The sequence below is a fragment of the Chaetura pelagica genome, unplaced genomic scaffold (genome assembly GCF_000747805.2).
Source record: "Chaetura pelagica isolate M959 unplaced genomic scaffold, ChaPel_1.0 scaffold191, whole genome shotgun sequence".
In the NCBI taxonomy this organism is placed as follows: Eukaryota; Metazoa; Chordata; class Aves; order Apodiformes; family Apodidae; genus Chaetura; species Chaetura pelagica.
In genome coordinates, this window is record NW_009952440.1 from 1,398,834 (window position 1) to 1,419,454 (window position 20,621).

At 36.9% G+C, this 20,621-nt stretch overlaps 1 protein-coding gene across 1 annotated transcript in view; it reads left to right on the forward strand.

Annotated features, from left to right (window-relative positions):
- Positions 1-20,241, forward strand: part of TMEM167A (transmembrane protein 167A) — a 21,735-nt gene extending 1,494 nt beyond the window's left edge. The window contains exons 2-5 of the mRNA XM_010008402.1: positions 9-154; positions 11,424-11,533; positions 16,971-17,005; positions 20,171-20,241. Of these exons, the coding sequence (XP_010006704.1) occupies positions 9-154; positions 11,424-11,533; positions 16,971-17,005; positions 20,171-20,241 (362 nt within the window). The remainder of the gene's footprint in view (positions 1-8; positions 155-11,423; positions 11,534-16,970; positions 17,006-20,170) is intronic.
- The last annotated feature ends 380 nt before the right edge of the window (positions 20,242-20,621 follow it).

Sequence of the window (20,621 nt, forward strand, 5' to 3'; positions counted from 1 at the left end):
CACCGTAGGCCTAGCAGTCCCGCAGACCGGTCGTGTCTGCGCCCCAACCTCCCCCCGCCGCCCCCTCCGTCCCCCAAGTCGTTTCCCGGGCCTGGCCCGCGTTTTCCGTGGGGTAGAGGCCATTGCCCGGGTCTGCGGTGCGTTGTCTGTGAGGGTAGAATTTGTGTTTCTATTTGCACTCTGATTTAATGGATGTGTTGTTCGACGTCTTGCTTCTTGAGCAGTGATCTGAATCCTGACATTTACCATTCCTGTCGTTTTTTAGGAATAGCGCCAGAGACCTAGGTCTGTTTGCTGATTTAAAAGTATGAATGGTGTGTATAGAGGTGACAAAACAGGCGTCCTAGCATTGCCGGTTGTGTTTTCTGTGGTTTCTGTGGCCTTTTAATCCTTAAGTACAGAAAATAAACATGAAGGATTTTTACTTGGGTTAGAGTTGTGCTGTGACATAATCTTTGCTTTAGTTGAGAAAGATTTTTGCATGAATAGTGCAGACACAGGATTTTAAAATTAAAAGGAGTATCTAAAAAGGGAAAATTTTTCCCTGAACAAATAAGGATGGTATATGACTTTTAGTTCAACACAGAATTACTTTAAAATGAGCACTTTCAAAATCTTTCTTAGACTTGCACAGTGGTTTGGTTTGGAAGGAGCCCTTAAAGATCTTTATATAAATAGGAGCCCTTAAAGATCATCCAGTTCCAAACCTCCTGCTATGGGTAGGGACACCTCCCGTGAGATCAGGTTGCTCAGGGCCCCATTCAACCTGAGCTTGACAGGTTATCCATTAATATTCATTGACAGTGATGTATACTGTGCTGAATGTTTGTTCATCCCACGTATTTATTAAGAGATTAATATCTCTTGAACTTTCTTATAGTTCAGTTAAAAAAAAGTTCCTAAGTTCCAGATCTTGTCACCAACAGGAAATTACTGGAAGTTGCTCACCTGAGCATTCCTTGGCAGATTTTTTAGATGAACCTGTTCTAATATGTGGCTTCAAGCAGTGGGAAAAAGGTTTTCAAGATAAGAGGCATAAATTATCTCAGAAGATCTAAGACACACATAGAGAAAGCAAGAGAAGAAAGAGAAGTGAATCCTTCACCTCTAATCAAAGCCTTGAAAAGGTAGATACTACAGAGGTACATCACCTTGCTGTTCTTCACAGTACTTAAAAGTGCTTTGAGATTGGAAAAAAAGCAGGAGAACCACAACAATCAATGAGACGTTTACACTGCTCAGCATAGCACTTAAATATAACACTAATGTTTGTATCATGCAAAAATATTATGGTAAGCATTTGAGAACTTATGAGATATTTTGTTTTCTCCACTTGTCTGTGTTGCTTGTTAGAGGTTACACTGTGTGCTTCAAGGAACCTGAAGTAAAAAATATTTTATTGAGATTTTTCTCCTCATTTTATTTCAAAGTGATACTAAGATTCCTCAGTCTTTTGGTGTTTGAATTTCCTCAAGGGAAACAATAACCCTTATGGAATATCCAGGACCTTGGGTTCTCCATGATGCTACCCCTGATGTCATGGCTATTTAGAAAATAAGTTTTTTCTTCTGGGATTAGCAGTCGTGAGCTGTAGTTAATGGCACTTTGTTTTGAGCTCATAGTTGATGATGGAATAGGAAACAGCTGCTGTCTATGTATAGGCAAAAGGGAGAGAGTAGAGCTGCATTTCCAATTTGTTCTTTTTCTACAAAGAAAATGAGCTGCAATTGTGACAAGCCAGTAACTCTGTGAATAGCGTAAATTTTTAAATTTAATTTCCAAAGGACTTTATTTGTTGGAATTTCCCGTCCTGTTGACTCCTGGGCTTCCTTACCATGACCTCACCAGGCAAGTCAAAACTTGTGCTGGGTGATCAGACAGCTGCTATCAGAGTATATAGACTGGCTGCTGCCTTTCTTTTTGTTTATGTGAGAGCACAACTTGTATTTATTTTTTTCCTTATCACTGTGAGTGGGTAGAAAAAAAGTATACTATTTTAACTTAAGATAACTTTGAAAGTGGGTAGGAGCTGCTAAGTGGAATAAAAAGTTACTGGAAACCAAAGGAATTCAGTATAATGACACAGCTGCTTTATTTTAAAGCAGGAATTGTATTGCTTACTGGCTTTCACAAACCATTGTGGCAGTTTATCTTGTCACCATTTGAAATTTATACCTGAAAACTCAACAAAACGTTTCCTATGGGGGTGCCACACACACAGATGGTGTGGTGGGTGGAAACGGGGAAGAAGCCTCAAATAATTTTACATTAAAATTGAAGACAATGAGTCTCTCACCCACTGAAGGGCAGCTATATAGCAAAAGGTCACTTTATAGCAAAAATGTGCAGTTGTGGCCAAAAATTAGTATATGTTCAAAGCAAGTCTTAGTAGATAGGTTTTGTGTCTGAAATTGCAATTTGGTGATGAAGAAAATAAAGAATTGTAGAATTCACAAAGATGGGTTCTTTCCCATCACCCTCTGGTTAGGACTGAGTTTGAGCCCCACATTACTCTGGAAAAACTGATTTGGGAACTTTCCTTGAGGACAAACATTTCTGTCACAATCTTTGTTTCTGTCTTAGAGTGGTGTTTATAGAAGGAAGGGGAATGCTGATGTAGCCAATTGTAAAAACATTTCATTAGTAAATATTGATCCAAACCAAGCTCTTGGATATAAACATACTACAATCTGAGACACTGTTCTGCAAAAGAGCTGTCAGGAGTCTCCCAAGTAGAAAGTTTTATGTCTGGCTTATTCAAAGTTAGAAGGAATAATCAATCCTGATTCAAATTTGCTAATAGCTTTGGTTTCATCATGGCCTAAAAGTAGAGAGGATTAAAAATATCTCCTAGTTCATCTTAGAGTCTTAAGGTGTCATTAATGTATAGAAATATACATCTCTTTGTAACGTGATTTTGTTTTGGAATACTGATGGACATCTTGCATGTCAGTATTATAATGCCAGGAGGCATTATATTAGTAGTGGTAGTAGTATTACTATTATATAATGTTATTATCTCTTCAATAAGAAGCAATTAGAATTTCAGGGAGTTACAGCTGCAGTGACAAATTTTTCATCTCATGAAGCCTTTAGTACCCAGGTCATCTGATTTTGCTGGCAGTTGAACAAAACGGGAAGTTTTCATAAAGTGGTCAGTATGACAATTTGGTTTTTTGACTGGCTGAAGCATTAGATATCTATCCTTCACATCTACTGCAATAGCTACAGTATTGAACACATTTTTCTGCTGATATACAGAGCATCTTGCTAAAAATGCTACATACCTTGCAGATGTTAAGAACCCAAACCACACACCAGAGACCTGCAGAGATGGTATAGGCCTGCCCAACACCATGGCACATCAAAGGCTTTGCAGAGCTTTTCATTGTATCTTAACAATAAAAAATAACTGCTCTTTCATATTTTAAAGAGGTGGTTCTACTGTTAATGAACAAATAAAGGTATATAACTGGGACGCATAAAAATGCTACTGATGTTTTTAATTCTGAGGTAAATTCAAGGATAGGCTTTTTGTGCAGCCATTAGATCAGGAAGAACACATCATCCCTTTACCGCATTCAGCAACTTCTTAGGCTTTTTGTAGAGGTGTTAATGAATGCAGTTCAGCTTTAAATTGCACAGGCTTTCTGTGGGGATAAGAGATATTCAGAGAAATAGAAGGCAAGTGTTTTTTTTCCTGTTGTGACAAAGCAACATCCAGTTTCATTTTTACTTGTGAGTTTGGTGTGATTTTTGGAACTTTCACAATAACATTATTTTCTGAAATGTATCAAAACTGGACAGGTAGAATTTTAGGTATACTGCAAATGTGAAAATACTGGATGCAACAAAGAAAAATATTTCATTATCTTCCTTTTTGAGATGTTGATTTTCTTCCATGTTCAAATTTCTGTTAGCACCTTCTTTTGCAAGCTCACACTTTCTGTACTCTGCTTTTATTAGAGTAAGGATGGAATTTGATCAAAAATCTGCTGGCATGTTAGAATGACTCTTACCTCTCCCATTCACATATGGTCTTTACTGTTTCTTAATATTCTTTAGTAACCTTGAGGTAAACAAACTGAGCAGTGTGGTGTGCAACTTCAGAAGGAGGGTTATGTAATTTGACAGAAACTGCTGATCAGTCCTCAGAAACACAAGAATAGTACGAGTTTATAACTGGCCATACTTCTTCAATGAACAGCACAAGAAGCCAGAAGTTACGCATTATAGGAGATGTCTTTTTCTTTACATTGGTAGTTTTTCTCCTTCTGCTGGACTAATGTACAGATTTTTAGGGCAGGAGAGGCAAAAGAGCTACAAATCAAGATTTGTGTCATTTTACAGAGCTCTCTGACAGTGGCTGAAAGTCACCTACTCTGTTTATAGTTGCAGAAAGTATCATTGCATTCCCTATGTTACTCTGGAGAATATACTTGGCTTCAGCATCCTGAAAGAAGATTATAGAAATTATTCCTATTATCCAGTGGGGGAAGAGAGCAGAGAAAGAACCTCTGTAGAATTGCAGACTATATAATCTGCAAAGAAGACGTGGAAGAAAGGTATCTTGTGCTTTTGCTGCCTCATCTAATTTAAGTTTATGTTGGCTGAATGTATGATCATATGTGTTACAGGAACCCTGATAAAAAAAAGGTTAATTTTTTAACTTTCACTTAGTTTTTTATTGTAAGATTTTTTGGTGAAATGCTACATCTGCTAGCTGCTTACACCAAAAGTTCAGTTCTGAAACTATTGTCTAAGTATTGTTAGAAAGCGGACGACGGAAATTGAGTTGAGCAGTGAATTTTTCAGCATTGTCACCTTGAGGTGTCATTTCAGTGTTGGTCTCTGGATTTGAATTGCAGTGAAAAAACTAAACCTGTTAAAGTCAAGAGCTTTTGCAGGAGAGGACAACTGTTTTCATCTGTTAATTAATTATTGAATTGTTTAAAGATATTGGTTATTGTTTTAAACAGATGTGTTAGGCTTCAATTGAGTGAAAACAGTGCATGTTAGTTCCTGTGTGCTGTACTCGTCATTTTAGTTAGCATAATTCTTCAAGGAGCGTATAAGGGAAAGATTCTCTATTACTCTAATTGAACCTTAGCCTAAATTTTATAAATGTAAAAATACAGGTTTTAAACAGGAATGTTAATGAGTGTTAATTATTGTACTTAAGTTCCTTGGAAACTAAATACTGGGGTGAAAGTGCAGTAAACTAAAACTACGAAAAACTGTTGGAGCAACCAGTAACTTCTACCTTGATGGTATTTGGATGCTTACTAATCTCATACAAGCAGTTTTGTCTAAACTCCTCTGGCTTAGTTCTTCAGTGTAGTTTTGCTAATAATCACTTCAAACTTAACTGATTTGCAAGTTTTTGTTGTTTGGGGTTTTTTTTATTATTATTATTTCTAATTAACATGCCTCTTTTACAAATGCTTGTTTTCTATTAATTTTTATCAGATTACATTTGGCAGCAGTGGGTAAACAAATTGCTTTGGAATAGGTTGGAAAACAGCATCATTATGCATGTTCTAATAAATTTTTAACAATTGCTTTGACCCTCAGGTTGGAAGTAGTCCTACATGTTTTATTTCCAATTTTTTTTTAATATTTTACTCCTAAAAATTAGATTTAGACTGGGGAAATAAGAATCACAGTACCTAATGGAAACTCATATAATGGGCATTTTCTCTTTTAGCTTTTTAAGGACCGCTTTATTAGAATTTCAGAGATTAATTTCACTTTTCGGTGATGGGGTTTTAAGCCTGCATTACTATTTTAATGTAGGCTTATGCATTTTTATCAGCCCTTGTCTAACTACATTTTAAGGTCTTGCTCACATTTTCATATGTAAAAGGCAGCTGAACAATCAGATATCAACAATTGTTTCTTTGGTTCTGGAGAACCTAATAATCTGACAATTTTATAATATTGTGCAGGAAAAAAAAAACAACTGCTAGGAAGACTGTATTTTGTGGCATGTTATTCAAATAAGGTTATCATTTCCTCAGAATATTCCAGTGATTTGTCTGTGGTTGCCCATGTAAATCGATTATTATATGAGTTATTGTAGGGTGAAGTTTAACAACTTGCTGGCACTGCATTGGTCTCTCTTTTTATGGCACACACAGATTAAATAATAGCCATGCTGCAATCAGATACATTGATTTTGTTAAATACTGAGTGTCTAGGGAAGATTTAGTTTTGGTTTCAGTGTTAAGTCTGTTGAGATAAATTGGTAGACCTTTTGGTTTAGGCTTCTTCTAACCCAGGGGGATGACAGTATGGGGTTTCTATTCTCCTACATGTTGTTCTTCTCTAGAACTGTGGTATCAGGTGGTTTATTTTAAATGTAAGTGTATGAAGCAAGGGGAAATTCAGTGGGTCCTTCCACGACACACATAGTTGCATCAAAATTAACAGTGTAATTTGTTATAGTGTAGTCCAAGGGTTGCATCATTACATGGTTCATAATTATGTGGTGCTGTCTGCAAACACATGCAACAAAACAATATCTGAATGAGAAAATGTATGAGAATAAGACATAGAGAGACAGATACCGCGTGAAGTCTTGGATGTGGCTGTTATTTTCACTGTAGCAAAAAGCTTAGGATCAGTGCATTTCTTACGGTTATATCTGTTGAAGCTGAATACACATTTCCCAGTAATCACTAAAAAATTAGGCAATCATCAGTGTGCCCTTCCTTTCAGCAGATTGAATGAAATACTCTTACAAAGTGCAACAGTTGTTGATAACCAGAACTCTGAGCTGCCTTTTTTTTTTTTATTCTCCCCAAGTGTAGTAAATTTAATGCTGACTGGTTTGCAGGAGTGACAACGTTGTCTGTAATCAGGTTGACAGGGGCTGTGCAAATGTTATGACCCATCAGGATTCCATTTCTCAGCCACACGGAAGTATTTTCACACTAAATCAGCACTTAGTAAAGTATATTAAACAGTTAAATTACCATATTCTGTTCCATAGATTTCTTTTTTAGTCTATGCACAAGCTCCTCCTGTCTCTCCTCACCCCAGAAAAGGAGCTGTCACACCACCACCAGCATTTTAGCAGACTCACTGATAGTGTCTTCCAGGGGCAACTGAAAGACTGTTTCTTTCCTTGCAACTCCCTGTTTTGCCCCAGTATATCCCCTGAACAGCTACGCTGTTCAGATGAGGATTCAGATGGGAATATACTGACATGGTTTCTAGCTGTAACTTTGGTCTTCTAAATAGCATGTATTTGCAAGAGTATTTCTAATACATGTCACCACTGCTAATCTGAACACATTAAAGAGTATTCATTCTTTATTTCTAAGGTATATTATATGGAACTATTTTTACTGAGGTACGATATGATCAGGGAAATAATATTGAGGCATTTTTTTAAGCTTTAATTTTGGAAATTATTTAAAAGAGCCTTTGGGCATGTAGCTCTCAAAGCGAAAATCCGTGATCTTAAATTACTAAAGACTTAAGAAAAAGCTTGCTCTTGCAAGTTCTGATGAATACAATGCCTCCTTAGTGCTGCAGGTGATGTGGTAGTGCTCCACAACTACCTGGAGACAGCACACAGGGGAGGGATGGGGGCAAAAAGTGTAATTACCTAAATAACATAGGATATAAGTACTAAGGTGTTTCCACCATGTCAGAAATGTGCCAAATGCAAATGTAGAAAATTTCAGCACATAAGATTAAAGCCACAGCTTGCACTGTTTTAAACAACAAAAAAATACCAGTGCTGAGTTTTTTCTCCATTTGCAATCTGATTCTGTGGAAGTTAGTTGTCTTTTCATCGGCATGTGGACACAGCCTAAAAATTAGCATAAATTTCTCTGTGTGCTGAAATTTCTTAACAATGGGAATGAGGCTCACAGGATCTACATTAAGTTGGTCAAGACATTTCAAAAATTCTGATTAATTACTTTTGGATCAGAGGAATCCAGTTTAACCAGATGAACTGCAACCCACCTACATTGCAACATTTCCCAAATTGCTTAGGATGTGAAGGCAGTATTTGTTAAAAGAATTTCGAGTAATGTATGACTTTTACAGGAGTTTTTAATTACATCAGTTCAAGCAGCTGGATGTAAATTGCTCTTTTCTATAAATTCATCTGGACCGTAAGAATTACTTTGTTTGTGAAATGTAGAGCCATCCACTTTAGAAATAAATTTTCATTTCCAGTTTAAATTTGTTGACAAATTTTAAAATATGCATGTCTGTCCTTTTAAAGTGACTACATAGGTAAAGGTGTAATTCAGAGGATGTTTTGGTGAAATGGTGTCTGTAATTACAGTGATGCCCTGTACTGCATATCTGGAGAAACACATGAAGAGCCCAACAAAGAACAATTATGTACTGCCCCTACTGATTGACTAACACCACATTTCATGAGTATACATTTACAGTCTCTGTTTAAGAGGAAGCAAGTGTGCCCTGCTGCCATTTTTGTATGTTGAAGTACCTGACACTGCCAGCCTGCTTGGGAAGCAGCTGCAGGAGAAAGCTTGCAGGAATTCATGGGAACCAAGCTCTGGCAGGCACTGCACTGTGAGATACTGAGAGCAGCTGTCTCTCCCAGAGGACTGATCAAATTAATCAGTTGATAGGGAGTATCTTGGTTTGCTGAGAAGCAGCCACTCCTGGATCTGGCCCTGTCACGTTCCTAGGCCCACAGGAGCCTCTTTTAGGTTGTAAGAGTTGCCTCTGGGGGCATTGAGAGTTTCCTGCTTTCTGAAGTTGGCAAAAGCTTATGCATTATACAAAGGCCAGAGTCTACTGATAGAGATGGGCAGTTTTTTGTCCTTTGTGAATAATATCTCCATTATTTGCAACACAGGAGAACAGAACTGATGACTTGGCTAGCTAAGCTGAAATACTACACTAAACATGATTTAACAAATGCTGTGGCTTAGGAAAAAATCAGGTAGCCTCTCCTTGAGCACCGGAGGGCAGACTTTGGGTGCTGGATAACCTCTCCACTTATGTGATGTTCCCTGTCCATGCTCTTACTCATCCCAGAAACCTTCCTGCATGTCAGCTGTTGCATGGAGTTGTTATTTACTCTTTGCCTTTCTCCGCTGCCTACTTTCTCTCTTCATCCTTATGGTCACATTTTCAGCCTGTCCCTGTTTTTATCTCTCAGCCTTTTGCCCCTGTCATAGGCCAGGAAGAATGAGGAATCTGGGTTGGGAATTTTGTTGCTTCAGAACAAAAGAAGGCTGGTGCAAGAGGGCTTCTGCTTGGGCAGAAGTAAAAGAGAGAGTAGCATGTCCACTGCAATGGCTAGTCCTGCCTTTGAGGCCATGCCCTCGGGGATGCTGAAATCTCCCATACAGGCTGCAGTGGCAGTGTTGTTCAGTTGCTTCTTGAGCCTCTCTATGCTATTGCTTTTTTACAGGTAGCTCCCTGTGGAGGAGTGGTCTGTTGAATTCCATTAACTGAAACATTTAAATTTGTTGTGTCTGTACCTGTGTAATGCATGGATTTAGGCTGGCAGTTGTACCCAAGTTCTGGTATTGCTTCATGTGACTCATGGAAACATCTATGTAAGCTAAGGTTATACTATGTATTTATTTTTTTTGTTACAGAGTTTTAGATCTCAGTATCAGAAGGGCCATGGATATTCCAATGGCTTTGCTCTTACTAAAGCTTCTCATTTTTATCTCTAAATTTGCTTTTAGTGCAATTCTGATCTATTGTGTTTTTCTTTTATATATATACATAATTATTTAGAGAAATCAGAGCTTCAAAACATTAGAATTACATGACATAGGAGGAAAGTGTGCATAGATCAACAGAGCTGTGCCTCACGCTGTGGAAATGTGGGCTCTGATGTGCTCCTAAATCCCACTGAGTTCTGCTTGAAGAAGGCAACTGCAGTCTAATACCCCTTCCTAAGTGCTAAGTATTTACACTTAATTAAATACTACTACTCAGACTTTGGGTTGAGCCGTACAAAAAATATAAGATACTTAGATTCAAATTAATCAAAACTGCAGAATTAAGAGAAAATTTGTTTTATTGGCTTTGCCATTGTTTTGAACTTCCCACTAAATAGGAGTTTCAAATGAGTGTAGCTGGGCAAAGAGAAAATAAGGATCTTTAAACAGTTGCCTAGTATACTACCTGGTGTTGTTCACTAAAATGTCCATTAAAACTTGCTAAGTTAAACAAACAAAAAAAACAAAAAAACAACCAGAAACAATAAAACTGCAGCTTCATACTGTTGGGTTGTATTCATGTTGTATTCATACTGTAATAAGAATCTAAGTCTCAGATCTGGGACCAATTATTAGAAACTGCAAATCAGAAGGGCTAATAGGCAAATATTGCTACAAAAAATTCCAGTGAACTTACTGGAAAAAAAAAAACAATCTTGCTAGTGCATTATTTCTTGTAATGGTGATGTGGCACTTGCTGGAAATTAGCATCAGCCATCTTTCTTCCAGATTTTGTATTTGATTATGGAGCTACGGCAATCCTTACATAAAAACCTTCTCTTACAATGTTTGTGCTTCTGAAACAGACAAATTGTTTCACGTAAGCAGTGATAGTTGCTTATAAGTTAATTAATAAAGGGCATGTTTGCCACACAAGTCTTAGACTTTAATTAAAAAAAAAACAAAAACCAGAAAACAACCTTGTATAATGCACTTACTGCATTTTACTGACATTTTAAAGATTAGCATTTAGCCAAATATTATGGCAGTTTCTCAAGAATTGTTTCTTTTTACTGCCAGTAGACAGATTAGTTTTACTATCTTGATTAGTCTCCATCCTAAGGCAGTTTCTTAATTTGTACAGCATTTCCATATAATTAACACTTCTAAAACACATTTATAGTAAAGATGTTTTTAAACTTAGCATCAAAAGATAATTTGAAAATAAAATTATTCAGTTATCTTTTTGTAACTCAGATGTGTTTAATTTTATATATTTCTTCGAATCTGTTGAATTTTGGATGTAGGGTTCATAGAGCTGTATATTAACAATCCTTCTACGTATTTCTTGTTATTCTCTGTCTTGCTGCTGCTGGTTTAGTTGTCAAATACTCTTCACCTTCACCACACCACCATATTCTATCGATGTGAACTGCAGTTACACTTACTCCTGGCTGAGAGGGAACATCTGTTTTCTGTAACTCTTAGCCTGCTGCTGATGACTTTCCACAAACTGACTTTGGAACAGGTGTCTGGGGGTAAAACTGTTAGGTTACTATTTTCTTTACCCTTCTTGGGATTAATTGTGAAGTAAAAAAACTGATTTTGCACCATCGTGTACAATGGGCTGTTAAAAGACATTCTGGCTCACTGGCATTGTTGGTTTGATTTTTGTTTTTAATGGGTACTGTTTAGGGAATCTTTTGTACTGCAAAGACATAATCCTTCTGTTCTAATTTTCTTCTGTAGTCTGCCATCTTCAACTTTCAGAGTCTACTGACGGTAATCCTGCTGCTCATATGTACCTGTGCCTATATCAGATCCTTGGCTCCCAGCTTACTGGACAGAAATAAAACCGGGTATGTAGTCTGAGCATTTCCAAAATGCACATGCTGTTTCGTTTTAACAGCAACGTTTTAGTCTTAGTATCTGCCAATGATACATGATAATAACCAATTATATTTTTAAAAATGACCCACTTCTTTAAAGAGAGAGGTTTTCAGTTTACACCTTACAAAAGAAGGCAGTGAGGTAATTGCAAACACTTGGTTGCTATTTTTTAGTAAGAACTAATTAATTAACAAAGCCAGCTAATATTGCTTTATAAGTTATTGTCTAAATTTTCTCGTTAAGTGCTTATTAAAGATACAGACATACGTGACAGAAAGCAAGGATTTTTCTACATGCAACTATCACTGTAATAATTTTTTTATTATTCTTAAGTCTGGGTAAAAAACATTAACCGCAGAAGCTGTCTGCTTGTTTTCAAAATACGCATTTTGGAGGTACTAGTTTGAAACACAGCTTCTTCAACAGTCTGCAACTAAACAAAAATTAGATTATTTAAAAATAATCACCACTATCCTTACCTGTGGTTTCTTAAAATAATCTTTTTTAATTCTCTAAGGAGTTAATAGAAGAGTTTTTTGCAAGCTTCTACAAAACCTAATTAGTATTTTTTGGGTCACTATAACTTCATCTCTCACTTTTATTCCTTATGTACATGTTCCTAGGTGACCAGTGTTTTTCTCCTTTTTGTCCCCTGTTCTCCTGCACAGAATTGAATGTTGTGGGACCAGTACTTTTGCAAAAGTTCTTCCCTGCCTGCTCAGCAGCACAGTTCTTGGGATAGTGGGAAATGGAGACAGCCACAGAGCCAAATCTGTGCCTCACTTAAGCTGTTAATGCCCATTCGTCTTTTGGCTTACCTATTTTTATTGTGCTACCAAAGAATGTAACTGGATATTAGGTGCAATCAACAGTATGCTGTGGTTTTAAACAAGCAGGAATTTTGATCTAGAAACCACTGAGGTAGTCCACAGTATTTCAGTAACACTGTCACCTAAGGTTAATCCAAAGGATATAATATTTATAAAAGTAGGAGGTAATTGTAGCTGGAGGAAAAAAAAAAAAGACTGTTGGGCACTGGGTGTTTAACTAATTTTTTCATTTGATCATTTGCTGTTAAGTAAAATGTTGGGTTTTTTCCCTCTGAGTCTCTTCTATTGCTTCTGCATTTAATTTTCAGAAAAAGTGTCAGGTTTTACGTAGACTTAACAACTACTGCATTTTTGTCTTCTGAAAGCCTGCGTTGCAATTAACCTCTGGAATTGCCATTTTATCACACAGGTTTTCTTCTAGCAGTGTAAGATACCCAGAGTAGACTAGCTTTTTTTAATTTTGGAGTTCTAACATGAAAATGCTCGTGTCCTTTCATTTGGGGCCATGAGGTTGTCACTGACATGAGAGATTTCTTTTGATAGAAGATGGAAAGAAAGGATGACTTCATGAAGGACTGAGGGAGGGTGGGGGGAATTCTGATGTCTGCTAGTCAAAGATAACACAATAGTCAATGAGGTATACACAGTAAGGAGTAAGAATATTTATTTTACTGATTAAAATTTTAGTGCTGTTTTTGGCAAGGAGTGTTTCCTTTAATCTGGAGCTACTCTGTTTATTCTTGAGGCAAATCTGTCTGGAGTACAATAGAACTCTCTTCATAAAATGTTTTCAAAGGGTGCTGACACAGTGGAGGAGTTGGACGTTTGATCTGTAGGTTTGTATTTATATAGATGTTGGACATACTATTTTATTTTTGTTTTATATATACGTATGTAGACTACTTTGTACTGGAGAATAGAACACAGGCCTGGAAGCAATGAATTTTGTTTCCTGAATGGTAGATGTTTACATGGAGCTCATATGCTGTTAAACCCCTGTCTGTCCCTCTTCACTAACATATTCCATGCTCAGATGGAAATGTCTAGACATACTGGATATAATAAATTATAGTGATATTTCATTTTACCACAGAGATGATCTTACCTGATTATTCCTGCTCCAAATTAATAGAATAAAAAAGTAGCAATAAAATATTAAAGTGATAGAGAGGAGAAATGTTGATAGTTATTCAGTGTATTTCTGATTAAGTGAGTGGTGACTTTGGTGAAGATTTAAATCTGTTGATAGTAAGTAAAGAAACACATTTGTGTTGGTTAAGAGAATGTGTTGCAAAGTGATGTCATCCATCCTCATAACATTGTATTTCATGCCCTTGACTCCAGCCAAAATTTGTCTTTTTCCTACCAAGTCAAACAGAATTTTAAACCTTCATTTTCCCTGATGTGACTTGAGTGTTTCCATGTGCTTTGTCCTGAGAAATAGAACTTAAGGTTGGGAAAGCAAGTGAAGATTTACTGTTTCATGCTAGCTGGAGGGGACTGCATATCACAACATGGTTCTCTCCTCCCTGCTAACCAGAAAGCTGAGTTCGTTTATATGCAGCAGAGATTTCCTTTGACTTCTCATAAGCCCTGCAGTGGTGTGTATCTCACATTCCCTCCTACAGTGGCAGTGAGGTTGTCCTGGTAGACACATGGATGCTGTGTTTTCAGCTTTCCCAGTTTAGCAGCTAAAGTTTGAAGCCCGACTAACCCATTCTCACCTCAACTGGGTTCTATTTTGAGAGGTTCTTTTGTCCTCCAGATAACCAACACTACTATAATTATTAATGCTTTTAACATAACACTTAAAGCCAGAAATATGCATCAGCTCATGCACGTGTGACTTGGGACTGCCAGAAGAGAGCTGGGATGCAAGCCAGTCTGACACATTTCACCTGGTCAAAACAGGAGTGAAGATGAATGTGAAGAGGAGAATAAGGAACAGTGCATTTCATTTGAGTAGTTGCTTCAGGAGGAATTATTTTGGAACAGATTAATTCAGGACACCATAATTTCTGTAATAGTCAGACAGGTTTTGACTTGGAGATGCATGTTGTGGACCCAAGATGAGCAGTGTAAAAATTCAGGAGAGCAGAAGGCCTGCACAGGCTTTTTTCCAGTGTGAGCCCCCCTAGTTTATTCAGAGGCTGTGATTATAGCTGTTAGAAGGTCCGGATTTTAATTTGGTTTTGCTCAGCAGCAGACTGTGTGGACAAAAATGTGGTGGGCTGTTTCATTAGCAGCACAAGCATTTTGAAAAGGTACTGTTATCTGTTGGAAGGCTTGTCAGCTCTCCTATCAATGGTGAATTTAACTTGATAAATTGTTAAATGCAGTAAGCATAGCTGATGAAACTCATATTGTAACTGTTTCTTACCTTCCTAATCAGAAAGATAGATCTATATTTTCAGAAAAAAAAAAAAGAGTTCTCCAGTGCTAGGGACAGTGTACAGTACTTCATTTATAACTTTACATTGTTACATATGGTCAAAAAAGACACCTGAGAAGGCAAATAAATACACTTGCTGAGGTTATGAGGCAAATTCAATAGATTGCCCAAAGGATTTAATATTCTTCTTCCCGGGTAAGATTCCTCAGATATGTGTGTGAATAGGACAGTAATGTTTTATTTCTTTGAGTTCCTGGGAAAGTTTTTGAGACATAGCAGCATCAGATGCTGGCGTTGGGAGTTTTTGTGTTGATTTTGCAGCGTGCAATCAATAGATCTTAGTTTTGCAGAGAGTAACAGCAGTTTTGAGAGTCTTAAGTGCCATCTATACAGTCCTATGGGGCTTTTTCTTTTGCTCTGTGAGATTTACGCATTAATGCCCTTTTAGATATCTTTAGGTTATATTACTGTCTGACCTCTTAGCCTGGAAAATTGTGATGGTCTACATGCAGGAATGATTACTTCTGCTTGTGCAGCTATATAAAAGGAGAAAAAAAAAAGCTTTGACTATACAGAAATACTTTTGGCTCCAGGTAAAATTATCTAAAGCACAAATGAAAAATACTGTTTTCTAGAAATAAAAATGCTGTTCACAATAAGTTGGTCAGAAAAAGGCACATCAGTCAAAAAGCATTTCACTTTGAATTTGAAAACCTAAGTCAGTTGCTACCTCTAGGAACTTGTGCTTCATACCTGCCCAACACCAGACTTTTGTTTCAGAAGTGAAGTGGAGGCTGCTAAATGGAAAGAGGAATTGGTGCTGAAGTAAACTAAGACCATAAAAGAGAGATCATAAAATACGAAGACATGCAGAAAGTAATTTTTGAAAATTCAGGGTATGTTGACTACTGAAGTATTCAGAAGTAAATGGCTCAAAACTATCTGTCTGAATTTAAGGAGGGGAAAAAACAGACATTTGCTAGAGCCCAAGATAGGAGGAAGACAGATAATCAAACCATTGTGGATATGGGTTCAGAGCACTGTGGGAAAGCACTTGGAGAACTGCCATCACAGCAGGTGGTATATACAACCCCACAAATAATGTAGACTGAAGTTTCTGCTGATAAACATATCAGGAGAAGGAGAAAAATAATTAAGTTTCTTTTAGTCCACAACTCTGTAAATAGACAATATAGTTGAATCCAGATGTTTTTACTGCATTGCAACCAGTCTTATTGTGAAGGAGACCTTCATACAGACAAGCCTTCAACACAGTTTTGAGTAACATTTGAAAAGCTGAAAGCTGGTATCTTATTCAGAGTATTTCTGTATTTCTTCCCCTCTTACTCCTCAGATTCTAAAGCATGCCCTGCTCTTTTTCCTCTTCAGCAGTTAGTATGAGATTATTTTAGTTACACAAAGAAATTACATATTTTTTGGCCTACACTTGCGTACATCCCTCTGGGTCTGCTCTGAATAGCTGAAGGCTGCTTTTCTCCTTTGTTTTTTCACTTGTGAGAATTAGCGTTCTGGGCAAGCAGGATTAGAAGCACAAGCAAGGTAAACCTTGGTAAAAGAATAAAAACAAACCTGCAGAATTTATTAATTTTTTTTTTACATTTTTCAATGCAGGTATTCTCTATCAGCTTACACTTACGTGTGTGCTCTGCTAGAAAGGGCATTTTTATCTACTATTGCTAAGAGAAATACAACAGAAAGACTACAAAGCATTAAAGTTCTCATAGTTCCTCATCTCTTATACCTGCAAGAAAACTTGTTTCAAAATCATCACATCAAAAGTCATAGCAGTGAGACCTGTCGGCTTTTCCTACTCCAGTATTTTTCTAGTTCTGTTTTATTTCTGTCTTGGGGTACTTAAATGTAGAATCCTGATGAGATCTTCAGACTTGGAACACAGACTGAATAAATGCATCTTTGTTTTTCTTGCATGCATAAAAAACCATGCTAGACTCAAAAAGAACTTTGCCATTTGTCTAGTTCACAGCCTATACCCTTCTATGCAGGTATCTGGTGTTATGTGATGTTGAGAATAGTGTCAGGTTGACAAACTACAGTTTGTTTGAATTGTTTTAGATTAGAAAAAATAAAAAAAAGTTTACTTAAATGATTTTAATAAACTAAGAGCCTAATGAGTTGTTTGTTTTTTTCTTTTTATCTTTACAGACTATTGGGCATATTCTGGAAATGCGCCAGAATTGGTAACTTACTTGTTTTTTTCTTTGAAATCTTTTAAAACCGGTTCTTTTTCTAGAGTATAGATTATTTCTTTGGATAATTTTTCCTTGTAGTAATGAGACCCATACTCATACATCATCTTAAAAAAATGCAGATTTTTATCTCCATGAAATGGAGGAGTGGGGGGAAGCAGCATTTCACTGACCAACTTAGCATCGTGGAAGCTTGAATTTTCTAATGTAAATTCATATGTGTGGTGTTACATTTGCAACAGTCTTTTGCAGTTTTTACTGTGAGAAATAACCAAGGACATACTTCTTAGTCATGTATTTGTTTTCATATTATTCTTTATAAACAACTGTCTTCTTGAAATTCTAATGGACTACTGACAAAAGCCAGATATTTACCTTATGGTAATAAAACAACATGGAATTCATAATGCAGTAAGGTTCTGTTTAGCCACAAATGTCTTTTTTCTCTCCCTTTTTTAGTTACTTTCTGTGCACTTTTGAATTTTGCAAAGCTGTTGATATGAAGTGGCATCTATATGGAGTCTAATCAACTCTCTCTGATTTTAGACATTTTCCTGTAATATTCATATTTATATTGGGTTTAATTCTTATTCTGCATTTATTGTGAGGAAGAAATTGGAATATGCAACATAAAATCAGTCTTAGCATTGAGGTGTATCCAGGATTTTTAAAAATTACAAATCCACCTTCAAAACAGTGCTCTTCAAATTGCATAGTTATTGCAGAAATGCCAAACTTGTAATTCTTGGTCTACCTACTTTTCATTGAACATAAAAGAAAACTGTATGGTTCCCTTTTCTGTATTCCTAGGCTTTGAAAGGGACATAACATATATATGTCTGTATGTCAAAAAAGCACCAACATGGAGACCAGGCTTTTTGTGAAGATCTGTTGTTAAAATGATTGCAGATACTGTCCTATTTAGATAATAGACATATCAGAACCAATTTTAGTTCTGTAATTGAAAGATACTGGCAAAGTGGGAGCTGTCAGAAATGAACCAGCGAAAACAAATGTAAAAATTCAGCTGCATTGTTTTGTTCAAAGTTGAAGAGAACACCTGACTTTACCATCTTCTTTTTAATTAGTTAAGTACAAGCATATTTTTGTCCTAATAGCTGTGCACAGCAAACAATCAAAAAAAAGAGTACACAAGAGTTTTTACAATGTCCTTTTCAGATGAAGTTAAGAACTGCAGTTCATCTGGAATATATTCTGGTTTTCCCATCATGTACTAATGTTAACATGTTTGCATTTCCCGAATCCAAGGTAATGCATGCACTCTTGTGCTCCATACTGAACTGCTTCCTTTTTGTGTTGGGTTGTTGTTTTTTTTTCAGGTAAACCACTAATTTCTTTTCAACTTACATCTAGAGTGGTCCAATGTGACTTTATTTTAGATGAATGGATGGGGAGGTACCATCTTGACTTTCCTTCTATGCAGTTCTTTGCATAACAGTATCATATCCTCAGTATGGGAAATGGACTTTGAAGATGATTCCTGTTGTTTTATCTGTCTTAATCACAAGGGCATGTAGAAAGTGTAGGCTTTTAAATACAAAAATGCCTATTGGCTTCCTTTGCATTTAACATGCCCAGTATGTTTAAACAACCTTTTCACATGTGCATAAGATTTTAATAACCCGCAAGTGGTTACATGTTTACAAAGTTGTGCAAAATGATGTTTAATCCCGCCACATGGTGATCTCTCTTTTAAGAAAATTAAGAGCAGGAAAGTATAACCCATATGAAAATTGTAATACTTGAAACTGTAGGAGGTGGACTTCCTAAAAAATTTATTTTAAACAGATGTGAAACTGCAGACATTAATTCATTCAGTTATTTGAAGTTAAATTAAATATATGCCAGATCATGACAACATCTTGTAATGTCACTGTGGCAGGCACTTCTGCTTATGGGAGGTGCCACTACAAGTATTTTATTTTTCTTTTGCTAGGGAAAGTTTGTTCCTCCCTTGTTTGAACGTCCTGCTGGTAAAAGAGACTTTTTGGTTTCAAGGATTACACCTTAATGCTAGTTTAGGGAACCTTGGCAGTTTTTATTATTTAATCTTTCTCAGAAAACTGCATCTCAGAAAAGGTTGTTCATAGCAAAACAAAAAATCTTGCACAGCAGAAGGAATTTGAATTTTGTTTAAAGCAAGCAGCTTCAGCTCTGTTTCTATGCTTGTGAGTGCTTAAAACCAGAAACTTTAAAGAGTCATTGCTGTGTTAACACTTCCTGACAGTTTTGTAGGCTGAAAGTACCATTGTGTGCTGATTCTGCTCTCCATAGAGAAGCCAGTGGATTCATGAACTGTAATTCTTAAGTAGAAGGTTAAAAACACCTGGCAAATTAAATGGAGGAAGTGCCCATGTAAATAGGTAGCAGGCTGATTAACATTACTAATGTTCCCCTGATAGTGTTACAATTCCCTACCTAAGATTATTTATTATCATACTCTATTTGGTGCAAAAAAGACATAGGTAACATTTTGTTCTGGAACAAATCAATAGAAAAACATCTCTGTTGTTGTCTTTGCCACCAAGTGTGTCTGTTAATGGAAGAAAATTAACTTTCATTCATGGTCTGCCGTGGAAAACTGTAACACTTAACTGAAAGAGTAAGAAATAGACATGTTTGTGCAATTTCTGTAATCTGCTGGCCATTTTTATCACAAACCTGAAAATCTGTGCACTAGACCCTCTCCACATACTAACAGTGTTATGTCTTTCTAGCAAACAAAAAAGACAGGCATCTGGCCATGTCTGGGCCACTGTGAACTCCCCAGGCAGTTAGCTGGCTCTTACATGACACCATGCATAGAAGATCCACACTGCACCTAGCACTTGTCATCACCAGATAGCATTGTGGTGCATCTCTTTCTAGCTGACACAAAACAGCTTTTGAGCAGTGGTAGCCCAGTAAAAGATTTGTCCTAGTGAGATATCTGATGTATGCCTCCTGACTGTCTTTGGCACTAAGTGATAGCAGCTCTTTGGTTTTGGGGTGGCTTTTTTTTTTTTTTTTTTTTTCATGGAAACTACGTCTCAGAAAAGATGGTTTATAGTAAGCCATGTTAGGCTAGGAGCATTCTAGATCTCTTTAGTCATGCCTGAATTTTTGTTTGGTTTTGGGTTCTTTCCCTTCCCCTAGGTGAACGGAAGAGCCCCTACGTGGCTGTGTGCTGTGTTGTGATGGCCTTCAGCATCCTGTTTGTACAGTAGCGACTGGAGAGTGCCCCCTATGCCCTACTACCAAAAGCAGAACATGGAAGAACAGGAAAAGATGGAAGAGTGTCATCAAGTCTCTTCTCGCACCCTGTTGGATACCCTGGCTCTTAGTGAACACCCCCACCTCCTGTAAACAGACCATCAAGTACAGTATTAGTGATCATAATGTAGCTAACTCCAGATGACACTCCTGATACAATTCTTGAAAGGGTGTCTCTTGTGCATCTGAGTTTCAGGGTAGCTTTTTTTACACCATGCTGTTGAAAATGCTTTCAGTTTCTTTTGTTTAATTCATTGTTCAGTAGTCCTTTTCGTGGTTTGTTTGATAGACCTATTTAATGAAACGTAAAAAAGATAAATATAGCAATAAGAGT